Here is a 19,005-nt window from a genome sequence, read left to right on the forward strand (position 1 = left end):
TCCATCAATACGAAGTTTGGCCCCACAGCACCTCACAACAACCGCACATGAGGTCCCAAGATCTTGTCATGATACCTGTCATCAGCTAAACCTTGCTGATTCACCTGTACCATTTCATGAAGTGGTGTTCAAGTGGTCAACATAATTCCTGCCCACACCATTAGGAATCCACTCAATATTGCTCTCTTTCCACAATGTGTGTGTCCCAAAGTCATGTTCCACGTTATCTCCAGAGGTTAATCTGTCAAGAATCAATCTCTAGACTGTATTGGGACTCATCTGTGGAAAGAAGATTGACCCACTGTTCGATCATCCAAGGCATGTTGATGACTTCACTCTAGACGTTCCCTTCTGGGAAGACGTGCCAGGGGTACACATACGGCAGGTCTATGACAATAAAGGCCACTCTGCCAAAACCTTCTGTACACTGTTTGTCTCGATACAACTTGTCCATCGGATGCTGCGAGGTCAGATGCCAGTTGCTGTGCACTAGTAAGGTGGTACCATCATGCCCTTACAGCCAAATAAAGGTCCTCTCTTTCTGATATCACGCATGATCGGCCATGCTCCAGTCTTCCAAATACAGTTTCGGTCTGCATGACCTGTCACAGCATCCAAGAAACAACAGAACGATTCACATTAAGCTGTCAAGCCGTATCAATTTGCGATTGTCCTGCGCCTATTATTCCTATGGCCCTCCACCACATGGAGTATGGTAGGCATCTTCTCTGTGCCATGCTGCGCCATCTGTCACCATGTATGTGGCTGTTAGGGATAGGAGACTACCCAGCAAAACTACCTCGTGCCCTGATGTCATTGTTTTCCGTTGACAGGAATGCTACTTCCATTCAGAACAAGACTGTACGGACCTCTGTCCACAGTGTGAATGAAATAACAAGTCTACTGTTACCAGTCACAGTTTATTTATCTCCACGGCATGTTTCAAAGGTTTAAACCTTCATCAGATGGCTTTACTTTTCTTAGTGTGATGTGTTTGTGTGTGTGAGTATTGCAAAAGAAAAACAAATAACAGACTATGATAAAATACTCCAAACAAATGGGACTGACATTGTTTCAGGAAAAATAGGCCAGTTACTTTACTAGAGATTAAAACATCTGCCTTAACAGATCCAAGTTAAGAAATTACTTTCACAACATTTGTTTTTATCAAATAAAACTGATGACAAGCCCTCGGGAAATCTGTGGTCTGCCTTCATGTCACCAAATAAAGCACAGATAGCCATTTATTAAAAACATCATATATTAGTGAGTCTTCCTGTAGGGCATATCCTGGATCTATAGAACTATCATACACAGATCAATAGAACTGTCTATCAAAGTGTAGTGAGGAGCACTTACTTCCACTGTTGTACTGGTGAAAACATGCACCATCATCAATTGATAGGTTTTATTGTTGTTTGTTAGTTAAATAGTTAGTTACAGCTTATCAGCATATAATGCACATATTTAATACTGAATCTTCTTTTTACCTAAGACGTAACATAGAGCACCTCAACAAATAAATTCTTCTTACTTTTTTTCCAACATGATATGGATGTATCCTCCTAAACGCTTATTGATAACAGATCTTTTGTATAAAGCAAGGAAGTTCAGTAGCGATCGCAATTCCAATATCATAGTCAATTATTTCATGGTATTTTATTTATTCACATTTGCTTTTATGATTATGTTTTTCTTCTTCATGTCTGAATGACACAAAAGATCAGTACTACTCACTGTTGTAATACATAAGACACATTTCTCCTATGATAAACTTGTAAAAAAATAATGACAATCACCATTCAGTACATAAATAAAATGCAATGACACAATAAAATTTGCAAGCTTTGTAGCTAATCCAGTCGCATATTTTTTGGTAACAATCACCCCTCCCCTCTCTCTCCATCCAAAACTGGCACATTCCAACACACGTAAAACCATCTAGTCACCAGAAATTTATTGATATTAAATATATGCCAACAAGAAAGAGTCCTGTTTTTAAAAAATAAACAATTTGTTTCTGAAATTACAGCTATAAAATAGTCAGACGCTTATTAGCACCACAAAGGTCTTCTCGCAGATAACGCAAATCTTCACTGGTGACTCGATCCCAAAACTCTACACGTCCCAATGATCTGAGACTTGGGTTTGTATTGGCAAAGTGGCGAAGCGTGCTAGCAGTCAGCAAGATCTTTCCACGAAGTGCAAGTGTCTCAATAGCAGGCAGGGGAGCAGCCAGTAATAGGTTACCAAGTCGGTGTGACCCTACGCATGGAACCATGACTGTGTCAACTGTAAGATGGCGCAAGCTCATCCGTGCTGCTGGCAGCAGGTGTTCCAGTATGAACCACACCTGCACCTGCTGTAGAGTGGACAGCGTGAGCTCCTGTAGGTTGGGCATCCGCACCACTGATGGTATCCTGGCAACAAACAATAACACACACTGTCATTTCTTCCTTGGATTATTATATGAATAGGTTTTAATGGTTTCTGTGAATCATTTGTGAAGGTGATATGCAACACTGTGCATTTCAACACAATTAAGGAACTGTCTGAAAACAACTGCATTTGTTTCACGGTAACCACAGTGGCTACTTTTAGCAAAACACACTTGAAGACAGACACAAACTATTTTGAGAAAGCCTACCTACAAAGTTTCAAGAACCAGTTTTAAATGATGACTCTGGGAATATACAGTCCCTCACATATTGCTCCTGTAGAGGTCACAAGGCCAAGATTAGACTACACCACCCACTGTGGTGTTTAAAACTATTATTCCCATGCTCCATATGTGAATGAAACAGGAAGAGGCCCTAATTACTCGTACAGTGAAAGGTACTCTTTGCCATGCACTTTACAGTGATATGCTGTATGGCTGCAGATGCAGATATTTTTTAAAATTAGAATTAAATAATTTACAGGACAAATAATATCACTGACTACTCTAGTTATAGGTGACATTAAACATGAAAATTAATAATGGATGTTACAAAATATATGTGAATTAATAAACAATCTGTGTGGGTTCGTAAAGGATTACTGTATATATTAGTATGTTGTCTTGGAATATAACAGATAATAGATATTTTTATATGACTAATTGTCAAAGTTTTTTAATAATGAACCAACAGGTGCAGCCAGTTCGGGGAGTATGAGGGGGGTGTGAATGGTAAGAAAAGGTGGAAAGTGGGAAGAGAGAAATGAAAACAACTATAAAGGCATTTTAGCTGAAGAGTTATGTAGTGTCATCTTAGTTCCTGTGTCATTACACAAGATGAACAATAAAAGTTGTAGAATCATTCAGAGCTAGTTTTCTAAATTTCCTCAACACCATTTCACAAAAAGACCATCATTTTTCTTTTCCCCAAAGATTTGCATCTATGCATATTTCATTCAACAATGTACATTTTGAAACATAGCTTCAACTTCAGTCTGGTACACTCCTGTCTTGCTCAAACCAACAGTAACAAATCTAACAGCATGCCTCTGAATTGCTTCAATATCTTTCTTTAACCTGCCCTATCAGGGTTCCCAAACACTGAAGCAATTGCCAGTATCACACAAGTTTTCTGTATGCAGTCACCTTTATAAGTGCTCTACACTTTCCCAGAACTCTCCCAGTAAACAGTAGCCAGTCATTTGTCTTTCCTATGACGCACCTTATGTGATGATTCCATTTCACATTGTTTACAATGTTACACCTTGATATTTTGGCTGAGTCAAGCAACATACCATAAATTCAAAATTCATGGGAATGTTTTTCCTGCCCATCTGCATTAACATACACCTATCCACAATTAAAACAAATTTATATTCATAGCAGTAAATAGAAATTCTGTGCACATTATCCTGACTCCCACTACAGCCACTAAAATGACAACACTTATACCATACATAAGTGTCATCCCATACTCAACAGCATTACCAGCAAATAGTCTCAGATTATTGTTCATCATATTTTACAGATCATTTGTCTACATGAAGGCAAGGAATGATGCTAGCACACTTTTCTTGGGCATTCCCAATATCACCTTTGTACCGAGAATGCACCTCTGTTTCTGATGAACATCCAGGACAAAGTAACGGGTTCTATTCATCAATAGGTCATCCTTTAGATCATATGCTGGCCTCTTGTTATGATATAAAATACATGCTGTAAAAGGACAGCATACATGCATCTACCCCATAACGCCTGCACACTGATGGGTTCTGTTGCCAAAGGAGGAATGTATGACAGTGCCCTATCCACAAGCACTTTAAAACTGCTTCAGCTGACTCAGCTGGCCAGTAGGAGGAACACTACCACCAAAATCATTGACTTCACTGATAACAGCTTGTTGTTCTTCAATCCTAGCCACTCTTTCTCCCTCAGGCATGATCCTGAGCCTCAACAGTGATGAGAATGCACACATTAGGAGAGCACCGTATGCCGCAACATTTCCCTGACAGACAACCTTATCTGATTCACTTGCAATTTCAGTTCCCCAAATTCTCATTAGAGTGGCATATCTTCCTCCTGACTGTATGTGAAGAAGGGAGTCATCAACCACCTGGCCTCTGTAGCTGCTGTGTACATGTAATGGATGGCCTGAAAGGCTCAGGACATTGGAGCAAATGCATGACTTGGCAGCTCGACTACACCTTACCTGCAATGGCACTTGTAAGAGCTCTTATAGCACTGAATACCATAAATTAATTACATAAGCAAATCATAAGAATGTATTCAGGGAATACTAAGACCAACAAATGGGATTCCTTAGGTATACTCAGCAGTGCAAACTAGAATGTACTTGCTGTTCTCAGATAAAATTCTGTAAACCACAGAGTTAAAAAAAGTACCTCTGCATCTCCATAAATCTAAAATAATTCTTGGCCTGCTTAACACCTAAGATGAAAAGTGCCACTAGGCCCTGCTTAATGCAAATCGCTAGTGGACTCATTGCTCATACTCAGTTTATGAACATTCACTCCACTGCATTGTATATAATTGTATTCAATACTGCTGACTGTGTGGTACACATAAAACTGTATATGCCAGACCACAAGTAGTTGGTAATGGATAGCAAATGCCTGTTAGCTGCCTCAATACAGAGGATGGCATTGTGGTGGTTTTATATGCCACTGTACTGTTATCAGTCTAATCCAGGGATGGCCAAGAATGTGGCACATGTGCATGCACACGTGCTGACTTTCACACACGTGCGGATCGCTCCCTTATGATGTTACACGTCCCCCACTACCACACCAGCTGACTGCGCGCGCATGCGCGGAACTATGAACACACCGCATGCGACAGTGCATTCGCGTAAAGAATACCGCTCTGCTAGCATGTGGCTTAGTTTCATATTACGACATTGATAATATTAAGCTCTGTACAACACATCATGTTGAGCAATACTGAATCTTTGTTGGCTGTTGGTACGCCTACAGAAAATTAACAATAACACTGGGTTTGAAACTGCATTACACCAAAAATATCGTGCTTATTCGCTCTTGCAATTTTGAACGTTATTTGGTAGCTTACTCTTAAAGACAGGTTCAGTTGCAGGTTAAAAAAAAAAAGGAAACAAAAATTGAGTGAACTCTAAATTCGAATTCTAACGACAAATATTTATGAATAGAAACATCAGAAACACAAAGATTTGTAAGGGGTACTCACGTTCGGTCCGTCTCGCTGCATAACACTACGTCTTCTTACTTCCGCCAACTTGTTTGATCTATCAGCCCCAACTAAATCATTAAGTTCTTTGTGTGTGGTGTTATAATGCCGTTCTACTGCAAATTTGCGGTGCCCGGCGAGTATGCGACTGCATAATAGACATTGAGAATTTTCATCTTCTTGTCGAAAAAATATTGCAATTCCCATTCAGCTCTGAAGGCTCGTGGAATTGTGTCACTACCCCGCCTCTTTGTGAGTGTGTGTTCCATTGCAACAACCACTGTACAGTACTTATAAACTTCCTACGAATCGCTAACAAATAGCAAGGAATTAACATGGCTGCCACTACGAATCAACTAACGCACCCTATGCCAGATGTAAAGATGTCGCATCGCACAGCTAGTCTAATGTCGCGCCGTGCTGAGCAGTGCTGCGAAAGACCGAGGAAAGCCGAGTAGTGGCAAGGCGGACATAGCCCTGGACGGCACGTGTGCAGCACATCTTTACACACGTGCAGTTTGGCACGCCGTGGCCATCCCTGGTCTAATCCCATAATTGTTTGACACTTGGGAGGATGGCAGTTGAAATCCCTGCCAAGCCATGCAGATTTATGTTTTCTGTGGTTTCCCAAAATGATTTAATGCAAATGTTGGGATGGTTCCTTTCCCCAAACTGAGCTTTGTTCTGTATCTAATAACAACTTGATAGAATAACAAACCCAAAATTTTCTTCCTTCAGTCCCCAGATGGGGGAAGAGAATCAATAATTTTATGACAAGATGGTATTGCCAAGTCATGAACTGAGCATTAATAGGCAGTGCAAGCCTCACAAAATATTATAGAACTGGATCATATGCATTCAGTGAGATATATAAAACACACATAATTATTAAAATGTACAAGTATCCTTCATTTTGAGTACAGCTGGTTTAAAACATGATGGAAACAATTAAAAGTTGAGGGAAACACATTTCTCTGATGAAAATTTAGAATGTGCTATTGGCCGACAGATCCATCTGCCTTATAGCACCTGATGGCCAGTCTTTGTAAATCAGGAGGAGAAGCAAAAGTTGTCATCAAACAATGAGCATTAGATTTTGTGGAAAAATTACTGCTGTACTGTCATTGCCAACAGCTTAAGTTTACTGAGTGCTGAGTGACACCTTGTAAATATCCACTGGAAGTGACTAAATAATTTCCTGTAATCTAACCCCAATAAAATGTTGCTTAACTCAAAGATTTGAAAAAACTTGTAATATGTGATTTTCAATTGAAGTACACCCCAAAATCTTGAACAACTATATTTATGTACACTACTGTGTGAAAATTGCAATGCCCAGAAGGAATCGTTGGAATCACTCCAAAATCAGAGGATGTGGAGAACAATGGAACCTTCATAAGTGATTAAAATTGCACAGATATGGCGTGCTCGTTCGTGTGACTGAAACATCAGTGTTACACTACTCTTAGTCGGTGCAGAGCCATGAAATAAAATGTAAATGTGCATGTAAGTGCCAGTATGCTTCCTCAACATCAAAGGGCGCAATACCAGCATGTGAGTGTGAAGAGGGCAGAGTTATTGGACTCCGAGATGCTGCAGCTCATACAGGGAGGAAGAGGGTCGTACACAGTAATGAGTTGTTACTAGAACACACAACGTGACTACAGAGCAAGAAGACTGCCGTCTTGTCCTCCTGGCCATAACCATCAGAACAGCTTCATTCACAGTGTTGGCATGGCATTGGAGCATTGCAACAAGTGTGGACATGTTTCAATTGACTAAATAACAGTTTGTTCATACATCAGTTTTTAAATAGTCAGACATCTCTCGAAGTCAGTCAGTCTGCACTGAGTCCTAGTCACGCTAACAAGCATGTAACACCTATGCTCCTGGTATTTGCTCACATTATAAATATGTGCAGTCTGTTCATGGAAATGTGTGTACCTGCAGTCGTAAAAAATTGGTACTATTGATGTCTAAAAACTTCAAAGTGTTTTCTGTAGCTCAAATTATTGGGTATTTTGACTGATCTGTGTTATAGTTAGTAGGAGATTTGAGCTATCACTGTAATGTGAGTGAGTTATTGTTGTGTGGCTTTAATTAACGAGTGGGCAAAGTGAGTTATTTTAGTATACTTTATTCTGAAAGATTACTACAACATGGTATGTGATGTTTTGTCTAAATATGGATAGTGTTTTGTGCCACATCTGATTACTTGGCTTGATGGTTTGTTAGAACTACCACTGATTATTGGATAGTGCTTGAAAATGTGTGTATTCATAACTTTGCAATTCATATGAGTAATTCCACCATTGGGCTCTTACTTATTTTTGAACCCCGACCTGATTGTAAGCTCTAATAATTTCACAAAGGAGGAAAACTGGCTCTAAACAACATGTCTTTGAGGCTAGCAAAAAGTGCAACCTAAATTGTGGTGCCGAGTAAATTTTATTTTGAGCTAACTTCATCAAATACTGAATAAGATTTTCAGCTTCAAGACAACAAACAGATATGCTACTGAGGAGGTGATGGACACTACAGAATATCAGGTTGCTGTTTTATAAGATGCTGAAACTTGACTGATTATTGGAACTTCAATGACTGTAGAGCTGGTTTGGGGTCATGAATTTCTGCTGGTGAATTTGCACTGGCATCTGCTTGTTTGAACTTGAGGTCTGTTTGTAGGTGATTTTTATGAATGATAATGCAAGAAATGTTGCACATGTACAGCTAAGGAGATTGTATGTCTTCAACCCCTCAGCATAAAAGTCAAACTCAGTTCCTGGATTTTCCTCTCTCCAGGGAAGATAGGAATTGCTATCCTGAAAAGGCAATACTACAGAAAACAATAAATAATCTCACAAGGCAATGGTTGCTTCACTGTCTCTGAAAGCCACTACGGGAATTTCAAAATTCATAGCCTTAATTTTAAAAAAATAGTCCTGACATTTCTCTGAAGTGACTCTGGGAAAACACAGAAAATTGTAATCCATTAGTCGCAGCAAGGGAAGGGAAAATCTTATGTGTCAGTCCCACAAAAACTCCACTGCTAGTCCACTATCATATTTACCCTAATATAACGTAATGATTTTTCGACAATTTGTCATTCATACAGCATGTCTTATTACATTCATATATGGAGCTACAGTAGTTGAGGTGAATGGTCTTTCGTTGTGTAGTAGCTTATATCAAAAGATAAAATTATTAGTGAAGGCTGTTTTTAAATTTAGTTGTACAATAAAGTGACAAAAGTCATGGGATAGTGATATGCACATATACAGATGGAGGTAGCATCACCTACACAAAGTATAGAGAGGACAGTGTACTGGTGGAGCTGTCAATTGTACAGAGGTGATTCATATGAAAAGGTTTTCAACGTGATTATGACCGCACAACGGGAATTAACAGCCTTTGAATGTAGAATGGTGGTTGGAGCCAGACACATGGGACATTCCATTTCGGAAATTATTAGGGAATTCCTTATTCTGCCATCCACAGTATCAAGTGTGTGCTGAAAATACCAAATTTCAGGCATTACCTCTCACCTCGGACAATGCAGTGGCTGACAGCCTTCATTTAATGACCGACAGCAACAGTGTTTGTATAGAGTTGCCAGGGCTAACAAACAAGCAACACTGCATGAAATAACCCCAGACATCAATGTGGAACATATAGCAAATGTATCCATTAGGAAAGTCACAAAATTTGGCATTAATGAGCTATAGCAGCGGACAAACAACGCAAGTTCCTTTGCTAACAGCACATCTCTTGCAGTGCCTCACCTAAACTCGTGACCATGTTGGTTGGACCCTAGATGACTGGAAAACTGTATCCTGTTCAGATGAGTCCTGATTTCAGTTGTTATGAGCTGATGGTAGGCTTCAAGTGAGGTGCAGACCCCAGGAAGCAATGGACCCAGATTGTCAACTAGGCACTGTGCATGTTGGTGGCGGTAGCTCCATAATGACGTGGGTTGTGTTCACATGGAATGGACGGGGTCCTCTGATCCAACTGCAATAATCATTGGCTGGAAATAGTTCTATTTGGCTGCTTGGAGACCATTTGCAGCCATTTGTGGACTTCATGTTCCCAAACAACAATGGACCATGTTGCCTGACCACAACTGGTTGCAATTGCTTCGAAGAACATTCTGGACAATTCGAGTGAATGATTTGGCCACCCAGATCACTCAACATGAATTCCATCAAATATTTATGGGACATAATAGAGAGGTCAGTTTGTGCACAAAATCCTGCACCAGTTAAAACTATGGACGGTTATAGAGGCAATGTGGCCCATGGATGAGTTGATTTTTTGATTTGGACCATATTTCAATTTTTTTCTTTTCCTCGTAAAGCAATTGTGAATATCACAGTTCTATTGCAGGCTAATGTTTTTACCAATAACATTCATTTTAAAGAATATAAGAGTTTCCATTAAGTAGATACATCGTAAAGGAGGAATACCAGAGATGTGGAACAGTGCTTCACACGACTCTCTACATTTTCATCCAAACATGATTCTAAAGGCCCATTTTCTGCCATTTGCCAGTGCTGATAATGGGTTTAGAGTTTCCCCAAAATGGGACTCCATACTTATGGTGAAAATGACTGCAGGTATGATATGGTTTCTTTAATGCTTTCTGACTACAGCAGGATTTTAGTGAGCAGAGAATGCGGCATTTCATGACCTGTTTTGCACTTAAGACATTCTATGTGCTTATTCCATTTTACATTGCTTTGCAGCCATAATCCTATGGATTTGATATCTGAATTCTTACCAACTGGTTCAACAATGAATCATTTTTGACAACTGAAGGGAGGGAGGGAGGGGGGGGGGGGGGGGGGGGAAGAAGCTAGACAAATCACTGATTCACACTTGTTGAAGGGCTTAAAAGCCTCTGTGTTGAGCAAACTCCACTTTACTTACAACTGAAGCAATGGCATCTACTTGTGCTCCTCTAGGCTACAGGCTATATCCATTCTGTAAACATGCATGTCTTTCTGGAATGTCGATTGAGCCACAACTTAGAAATTTTTATAAAGGGCAGACAGAGTTGCTGTACTTGCATAGCAAGAATTTGCTTTTTTAAGGTTTTGTGTGCATTGTGAAATTTCTCTGTGTCTTGTAGCATTTGTCCATTAATAAATGTGACTTGATTAAAATAAGGTCACCCTTCCTGAAACAACCTGCAGAGAGTTTATAGTACTCACCATTCCTGGTTATGTTCAGGGACTGCGAAACTGCAATGCATCAGATGGAGTGAGTGCAGCTGTGGACACTCAGACATCAAGGCAGGCAGGTCAACTGCAGTGCAGCCGGCCAGTGTGAGGTGCTGCAGCCGCCCTGGGTTCGCTGTCCTCACAGCCTCCACTGCGTCGTTCGGTTGTGGAGGCAGGGGTGACAGATCGAGGCGCAGGTCAGTAAGGTACGGTAGAGTTGAGAGGGGTGCTAAGCTGCAGAGAGGAGCGATCAGCTCCAGACGGGTTAGATCAGGAGTCTTTGCAAGGACTTCTTCCAAGCGTCTTGTTTCCACCAGCTTCAGGTGTTGCAGAGACAGTCTGCACTGTGATTGGCAGATTATGATGGGCTCGAGAGGAAGATCTACACCAACCTGTCAGTTAAAATAAACACAATTCGCACAATCTCAATTCGCATAATCTCTTATGGAATAAAAATCTTGTACACAGCTATGACGACAAACACAACACATAAATCAACACTTACAGTGTTATGGAAGTAACAGAATTGAATAAAAAGAATAGTGTAAGGAAAAAACACATGCAACATATGGAAGATGTGTTGAGCAGTACACAGGCATAAAAAGAATGTTTAGATTACTGTGATTCAGGAATTAGACTTGCAATAATACAGTATAAATTAAAAATGTTGGTTTGAGAACCACAGTGCTTCACTATACATGGTTCTATTGGAGTTAGGTTTGTCCTTACATTCATTCACTTTTAACCTGACCTACCCAGGAAATTATAGGTGGACTTACAGTTCAGTGTGGACTCTGAACCATAGCGCAACTCAACATTTTCCACATATATAAATTACGTACAGAGGTGAAAGAACCAATAAATGACAGAAAATAATCTAAAATGGACTGTCAATTGAACATAAGACAACAGGTAGATTTTATATTTCTACATTTCCGTAAAGTATTTGCCTGCCCAACTACAAACTGTCAACAAAGATCCATGCATAGGAACATACTCTTAGATATGTGAGTGGCTTGAATACTTTTTAAGTAACAGAACCCACTATGATACCCCAGACAACAAATGCCCACCACCAGAAACAAAAGTATCATGAGAAGTGTTCCAGGGATGTGTGACAGAATCACTCTTGTTCTCTATGTACATAAACGATCTGACAGATAGGATGAGCAGCAATCTGTGACTGTTTGTTGACAGCAATGTTGTCACAGATATTTTTGTTTTAAAAAAGGTAATCCTAAATTTTACATACGATGTAAATCAATTTTCATGAAAGATATAAATTTAATAACAAACCACATTTCTAATGCATAAATCGATATTGTAAAAACCATGCACAAATATGACAAAACAAAGGTAGATTATATTTGAAAAACAACATTTACGATCTTGTAACATAAGTACAAATAATAATATAACCAAAAATTGTACATTTATACGTATCTTTGTAGATATGTATGCTGATAATAGTTCGTCTATATCTAGGTACCACTTGAGATGGCACCGCATTTGAACATGTAAAAAAAAAAAAAAAATAATAATAATAATTTAAACTAGGGGGTCTGGTGGATTATTTAAAACAGTACGCACTTCATACAACTTGTGGGTGCTGCAGGGTAGCACACACAAGAAACTATTGAAAAAATTTTGAGAACCGGAGTATGCGACTGCTTTAGAGTAGTAGAGGAGTTTTTTGGGCGCACGGCAGCAAGGTCTTCAGCGCCCATTCAGTAACATAGTGAAACAGGTGTCAAGAAAAATCCCAGACCAGGAATATAAAATGGAACATAAAACACTGGTAACAATCGTTGAAAAATATGTGCTCACCCACACCAAAGAGTGGGATGAAGCAGGGTGTCAGCAGTAAAACATGGACAACACGGGAAGAAAATGATAGTGGAAGCTAAAACAATGTAGCAGATGGAAGTGGCTGGCTGACCGCAAGGAAAAAAGGGGAGGAGTCAGCCACTCTGCAATACACAAAAACCTCCAGCCTAAAAGTTTAGGCCAGAGTCCACACACATCACAAAACTTAAAAACCCTAGACACACACGTCTCATCATTAGCTAAAACAGAAGGCAGATCCCCATCAACTTGTGCTTCTGCCCTTGCATCACGGTATAAAATGCAGTCTGTTAAAATGTGGCAGACAGAGATGTGCACACCACAAGCATCACAAAACGGACGATCCTCCCGCCGTAATAAAAAGCTATGTGTGAGAGGACAGTGCCTGATCCGAAGACGTGTGAGGGCCACCTCTTCCCGCCTGAGCAACCGGCAGGAGGAACGCCACGGCCGAGTGGTTGACTTTACCAACTGCAGTTTACTGGCCGTCACCGCTAGCCATTCGTCCTCCCACAACTCCATGAACTTCCTGTGGAGTGCAGCGATGACTGACTGCAAGGGTATAGGACACTGGACCACATCCTGCTCTCTGCAGGCCTCCTTGGCAGCCCGATCGGCCTGTTCATTGCCCCATTTTCCGACATGACCAGGCACCCAGCAGAAGGATACCTCTTTACCCCGCCGTTGGAGCAAGTACAGTTGGTTATATATCAGCTGGACCATCTCCTCAGTCGGGTATAGGTTCTGCAGTGATTGTAAGGCACTAAGAGAATCGGAGCAGAGAAGAAATCGATCGCCCCGAACAAGATGCATCTGCTCCAGTGCCTTCAGGATCGCGTGGAGCTCCGCTGCGAAAACGGTATATTCAGCAGGGAGGCGAATCCGGGTAACATGATCAGGGAACACCACAGAACAGCCAAGGAAATTCTCCTGTTTGGAGCCATCAGTGTAAACGACAGTGAAACCGTGATGCACATCTAAAATGTTAAAAAACAGAGACTGGAATGTAAAATCTGGTGTGCCATCTTTCTTAAAATGAGTCAAATCTAAAATAAGTTTGGGTCTCCGGAGGAGCCAAGGTGGAGATCTGCTCCAACCGCGATGTAAAACACGAAGACCAGCCATAGACATCGCAGCGAGGCAATCCTGTGCGCGAATCCCATAGAGCTGCGTCGCACGTTGCCGGTTATGAAATAATCGTGACAGAGGAGGCTGAGCAACGGTATGGTATGCAGGGGTGTATGGTGTGGACAAAGTTTTATACGCCTGGCGTACTGTAAATAGCCGTCGCCGCATACGAAGTGGCGGTTCACCAGCCTCTACACAGAGGCTTGGTATGGGGCTAGTTCGGAATGCCCCAGTGCCCAACCGAAGCCCTTCATGGTGCACAACGTCCAAAATCTTTAAGTAAGAAGGCCTCGCAGACCCATACACCATGCACCCATAATCGAGCCAAGATCGCACAAATGCCCTGTAAAACTGGAGCAGACAAGTCCTGTCAGCTCCCCATGTACTGTGGCTAAGACATTTTAAAATACTTAAAGCCTGAAGCGACCGCCGTTTCAGGTCTTTAAGATGAGGTAACCATGTGAGCTACGAGTCAAAAATGAGCCCCATAAATCTCACTGTGTCGTTAAAAGTAAGAATAGTGTCCCTCATCCTCAACTCAGGAAAGGTTAAAATCGAATGAGAATGGTTAAAAAGAACACATACAGACTTCTCGGTGGAAAACTTAAAATCACTTGTCTGCGCCCAGTCATCCAAACGTCTAATAGTAAGTTGCAACTGACGCGTTGTCATTGCAAGGCTTGAAGACGAGCAAAACAAAGAGAAATCATCCACAAACAAGGAACACAGGACAGGACTTTTCACTATGGACGTAATGCTATTAATAGCGATTGCAAAGAGAGTCACACTTAAAACGCTACCCTGGGGGACACCGTTCTCCTGCTCAAAGCGATCAGACAGGACGCCACCAATTCGGTATCTAAAATATAGTGGCGAGAGGAAAGACTGAATAAAAAGAGGAAGAGAACCACAAACACCCCATTCGTGAAGTTGCTCCAGGATGAGACGCCTCCAAGTGGTATCGTAGGCCTTCTCGATGTCGAAAAATACACCTAGAAGGTGATGATGGAGTAGGACAGCTTGTTGTATAGCCGCCTCCAAGAGGGCAAGGTTATCGAAGGTGGAATGAAACCGCCTAAACCCACACTGAAAGCGACTAAGGAGTTGCCGGGATTCTAACATCCAGACAAGGCGGCGGTTGACCATCCGCTCCAAGGTCTTCCCCATGCAACTAGTGAGGGCAACACTATGGTAGCTACTTGGGCTTGTGCGGTCTTTCCCAGGTTTTAAAAAAGGAATTAAAACTGCCTCACGCCACGCGTCAGGAAAGTGACCTGACGCCCAAATGGCATTAAAAAGTGCGAGGAGGATTTCTTTGTTGCGCATTGTGAGGTGCCATAGCATACTGTAATGGATCCTGTCGTGACCAGGGGATGTGTCACGAGCTCCAGACAATGCAGAATCCAGCTCCCACATAGAAAAATTGGCAGTTGTAAACTTCATGAGAGGTGGACTGGAAGTCCAAACTACATCTCTCAGCAACGGCTCTATGGCACTGGAAACCTGGATCCTGACTGGTTGTTAAAGTAACTGTGGCAAAATATGCTGCCATAGTCTGGGCAATGTCTCGCGGATCCGTGTGGAGAGTGCTGTTATTCATTACAGCAGCTATGGGGCACCTCCCTCCTCTACCAGAAATTCTCCTGACGGTCTCCCACACAATGGAACTTTTGGTGGAACGATTAATGGTGTTCAGGAACTGTTGCCATGACCTCTTCTTGCTCTCAGAATAATGCGGTGACATCTTGCCCTCGCCACCCGAAAGGCTGCAAGATTCTCAGCAGTCGGCCAACACTTGAACCGACACAGAGCCGCACGCCTGGTCCTGACTGCAGAGCAGCATTCGGCACTCCACCAAGGCACAGGTGGCCTCTTCCGGTAGCCTGTGGACTGTGGAATGGATGCTGCAGCGGCGTGGTGGACCGTTTTGGTAATATGATCCACCCACACCTCAACATTCGCACAGTGTTTGAATTAGGCCAACTGGCTATAATGTGTCCAGTCAGCTCCACTGAGCACCCATCGTGGTGGTCTCCTTTCGGGGCCCACGCCATCTGGCAGGTGAATCCAGATTGGGAAATGATCACTGCCGTGCAAGTCAGCGACCACTTCCCAGTGAGCACTGGCGGCAAGAGCTGGAGAGCAAAGCGAGAGATCAATGGCAGAGAACGACCCAGTCGCTGTGCAGAAATGAGTACTCTGTCCTCCATTGAGCAAGTAGGCACAGGATGACAGGAGAAGCCTCTCAATTGCTCTACCCCTGGGGCAGGTAATTGCAGAGCCCCAAAGCACATTGTGGGCATTAAAATCACCACAAATAATGAATGGCTGGGGGCGCTGTGTAAGAAGGTCAGTGAGGGCCGCTTCATCAAGTGCATCATGTGGGGGCAAGTAAAGCGAACATACAATCAATGGATGACGCACGTGCACGGACACAGCGACGGCCTGTAAAGTCGTCGTAAGTGAGAGAGGCGAGGAGTGGTAGTCCGTCCTGACGAAAATACCTACGCCACCTCTAGCTCTCTCCCCACGCAGGTCGTCCTTTTTGTGGAGTGTATAGCCTCGTATCTCAGGGGAGTATGATGGATGGAAATACGTCTCCTGGAGACATAGACACAGTGGTCTACCCTGAGAGAGTAGACGAAGTTCCTCCACATGCGTCCTGAACCCTTGCAAGTTCCACTGAAGTATGGGAGCCATCTATGTTGGGGGTAGCACCTTCATCCTGTCTCTCCGACGGGGCGGAGAGACCGCAGCAGGTGGAGGGGCAGGCGTGGGATGAGATGATTGCCCCACGCATACATCGTATTCCATCAACTCTGGGGAAGAGTCAGATGAAGCCTCACGTAAAACAACATCCGCATGGTCAGATGGTTTACCACGGGATTTGACCCACTGTTGCTGCTGTACAGGAGCTTTCTGTGGTTTGGTGGGCTTTGGGGGAGCTGATGTGGGAGTGGTAACTGGCGCACTGGGCTTGGGAACAGCCTCAGCTGTTGGAGGCGCCAGGGGCTGGCCCAAGTTCGCCACTGTACCTTTGTCTGTCGTTCGAGTAGGGACTACAGGCTCTGAAACACTGGCTGCGTTGCAAGTGCACTGACAGCTGCAGGTGTTAGTTCCAACACTCACCACCTCGGTCTGTGTTGAGGCATCAACTTTTGGAGTAGACTTCTGAATCAGGGATGCAAAAGATGTAGCAAATGTGGGAGGTTGCATCGACTTATAGATCTTCTTGGCCTCACCATAGGGGATCCGCTTGGTTGTTTTTATTTCCTGGACTTTGCATTCCTCTAAAAATATTTGGCAGTCCCTACTCCAAACAGGGTGGTTCCCAGAGCAATTAATACATTTAGCTGGAGACGAGCAACCAACTCCTTCATGAGCAGCCTTACCACAGTTTCCACAAGTCGCTTCGCCTTTACATCCTAAGGTGGTATGCCCAAAACACTGGCATTTAAAACAGCGCATTGGGGTTGGGAAATAAGGCCTCACACTAAGGCGAAGGAAGCCAGCTTTAACATGTTCAGGAAGTTTTGTGCTACTGAAGGTCAGAATAAAGGAATCAGATTTGACTAGATTGCCATCAACCCTCTTCATGATGTGTTGGACATCAACGATACCTTCCGGAGCCCACTAACGTTGCAGTTCTTCCTTGGGAATTTCAACTAGATCCTGGCATGTCACAACACCTTTGCTGAAGTTCAAGGTGCTGTGCAGTTCAGTGTCTATGGCATACTCTCCAAGGCATTTAGCAGATTGGAGGTTAGTTGCTTGCTGGGAAGTGGAAGTTTCCACTAGCAAGGTCCCATTACATAAGCGCTTCACCGATTTTAAGGAGCCACAGATTCCCTCCAATCCCTTTTGTATATAGAAGGGCGAAACCTTCTCGAAACTACTCTCCTTCCGTTTCACAATGAGAAACACATTCGGATTACCAGAATGCATTCTGTTACCTAAGACTGGACTTGTCAAAGAAGTGCCGGAGTCAGGGGGACTGACTGCACGAACCCTCTTAAGAGACTGGGTGTTAGAACCTTCCAGTGGCCCACCCTTTCCACTGGGAGGAAGAAAAGAGGATTTCGAAGGATCAATCTCGGTCCCACGAGCAGCTAGGGAACTACAAGTCCACCTAGACAGAGCCCCGCGTGCCTAGGTAAGCCTTATACAACTGAGGTGCGGCAGGTTCCCCAGAGGTTGCCCGCTAACAACTGTTCCACCTCAACAGCCATGCATCTCATCAGCGCGCAGCACACCTTGAGATTGAGGGGTTGTTTATAGAGGTTTATTCCATCCTTGCGATCTGGGCAGTCAAGCCAAGATCCCCACTCCCTGAGACACACAACATTCCACTGCCGCGCCGCACGGTGGTCGTTGAAGTATGCCCAGAGCTTACGGTGACAGAGGACTGGCGGCGCTTACCAGTCTCCAGCTCAGGAACCCCGGGGTCGCCAAGCCCGTACCCAGCAAATGAATGCTGAGCCCCTGGGGGCGCGACTGCTTGAAGAATGATTCCCAACCCAAAGACAAAACAAGACAAGACAAGACAAGTTAGGGCTCATATGGAAGCATACAGGCAGTTGTTTTTGCCTTGCTCCATTTGCAAGTGAAACACGAAAGAGAATGACTAGTAGTGGTGCAATGTACCCTCTGCCATGCATCATATGGTGGCTTGCATAGTATGTATGTTGACGCAGATGAAACACAAAGCATTTACAATTAAGCTCAGTTCAAGAAACTTATACATGTGATGAAGCCTTGGCTCTAAAAGCCCTGAGAGTTGCAAGAAATTGTGCCATCTGCATCATACTATTTGGTGACATTCCTAGTTCTCCTGAAAAGATAAAAACTCCCCTCAATCTGGCAAGAAAACAGGTAATCTGCAGAAAATACCAGGAATCATTTAAGGTTACTGGGTCAAAAAGTCGACACAAAGCATTCCGAAGCTATACTTTAATTTAAATAACTTTCTGACTGACATTTCAGTGAGTCAAGAGGTAGGGTGCAGCCACTAGCCACTCATAGTTCTTGCAGTATTGTCACCACATGTATTTGAAGCTACACATTTAAATTTTCGATCATCATCGAGCTTCTTACAATCTGCAGGCTTATCATTGTTGTTCTATGCGCCTTGACATTTCGCATTGTCAGCAA

The 19,005-nt window shown here is 42.9% G+C and overlaps 1 protein-coding gene across 2 annotated transcripts in view; it reads right to left on the reverse strand.

Moving 5' to 3' along the window:
• Positions 1–1,239: 1,239 nt before the first annotated feature.
• Positions 1,240–19,005, reverse strand: part of LOC126419086 (uncharacterized) — a 91,686-nt gene continuing 73,920 nt past the window's right edge. For both annotated transcript variants that reach the window (XM_050086175.1, XM_050086174.1), the window contains exons 5-6: positions 10,873–11,273; positions 1,240–2,420 (exon numbers count right to left, since the gene is read on the reverse strand). In XM_050086175.1, the coding sequence (XP_049942132.1) occupies positions 2,033–2,420; positions 10,873–11,273 (789 nt within the window). In that variant the 3' untranslated portion in view covers positions 1,240–2,032. The remainder of the gene's footprint in view (positions 2,421–10,872; positions 11,274–19,005) is intronic.

The sequence above is a fragment of the Schistocerca serialis genome, chromosome 9 (genome assembly GCF_023864345.2).
Source record: "Schistocerca serialis cubense isolate TAMUIC-IGC-003099 chromosome 9, iqSchSeri2.2, whole genome shotgun sequence".
In the NCBI taxonomy this organism is placed as follows: Eukaryota; Metazoa; Arthropoda; class Insecta; order Orthoptera; family Acrididae; genus Schistocerca; species Schistocerca serialis.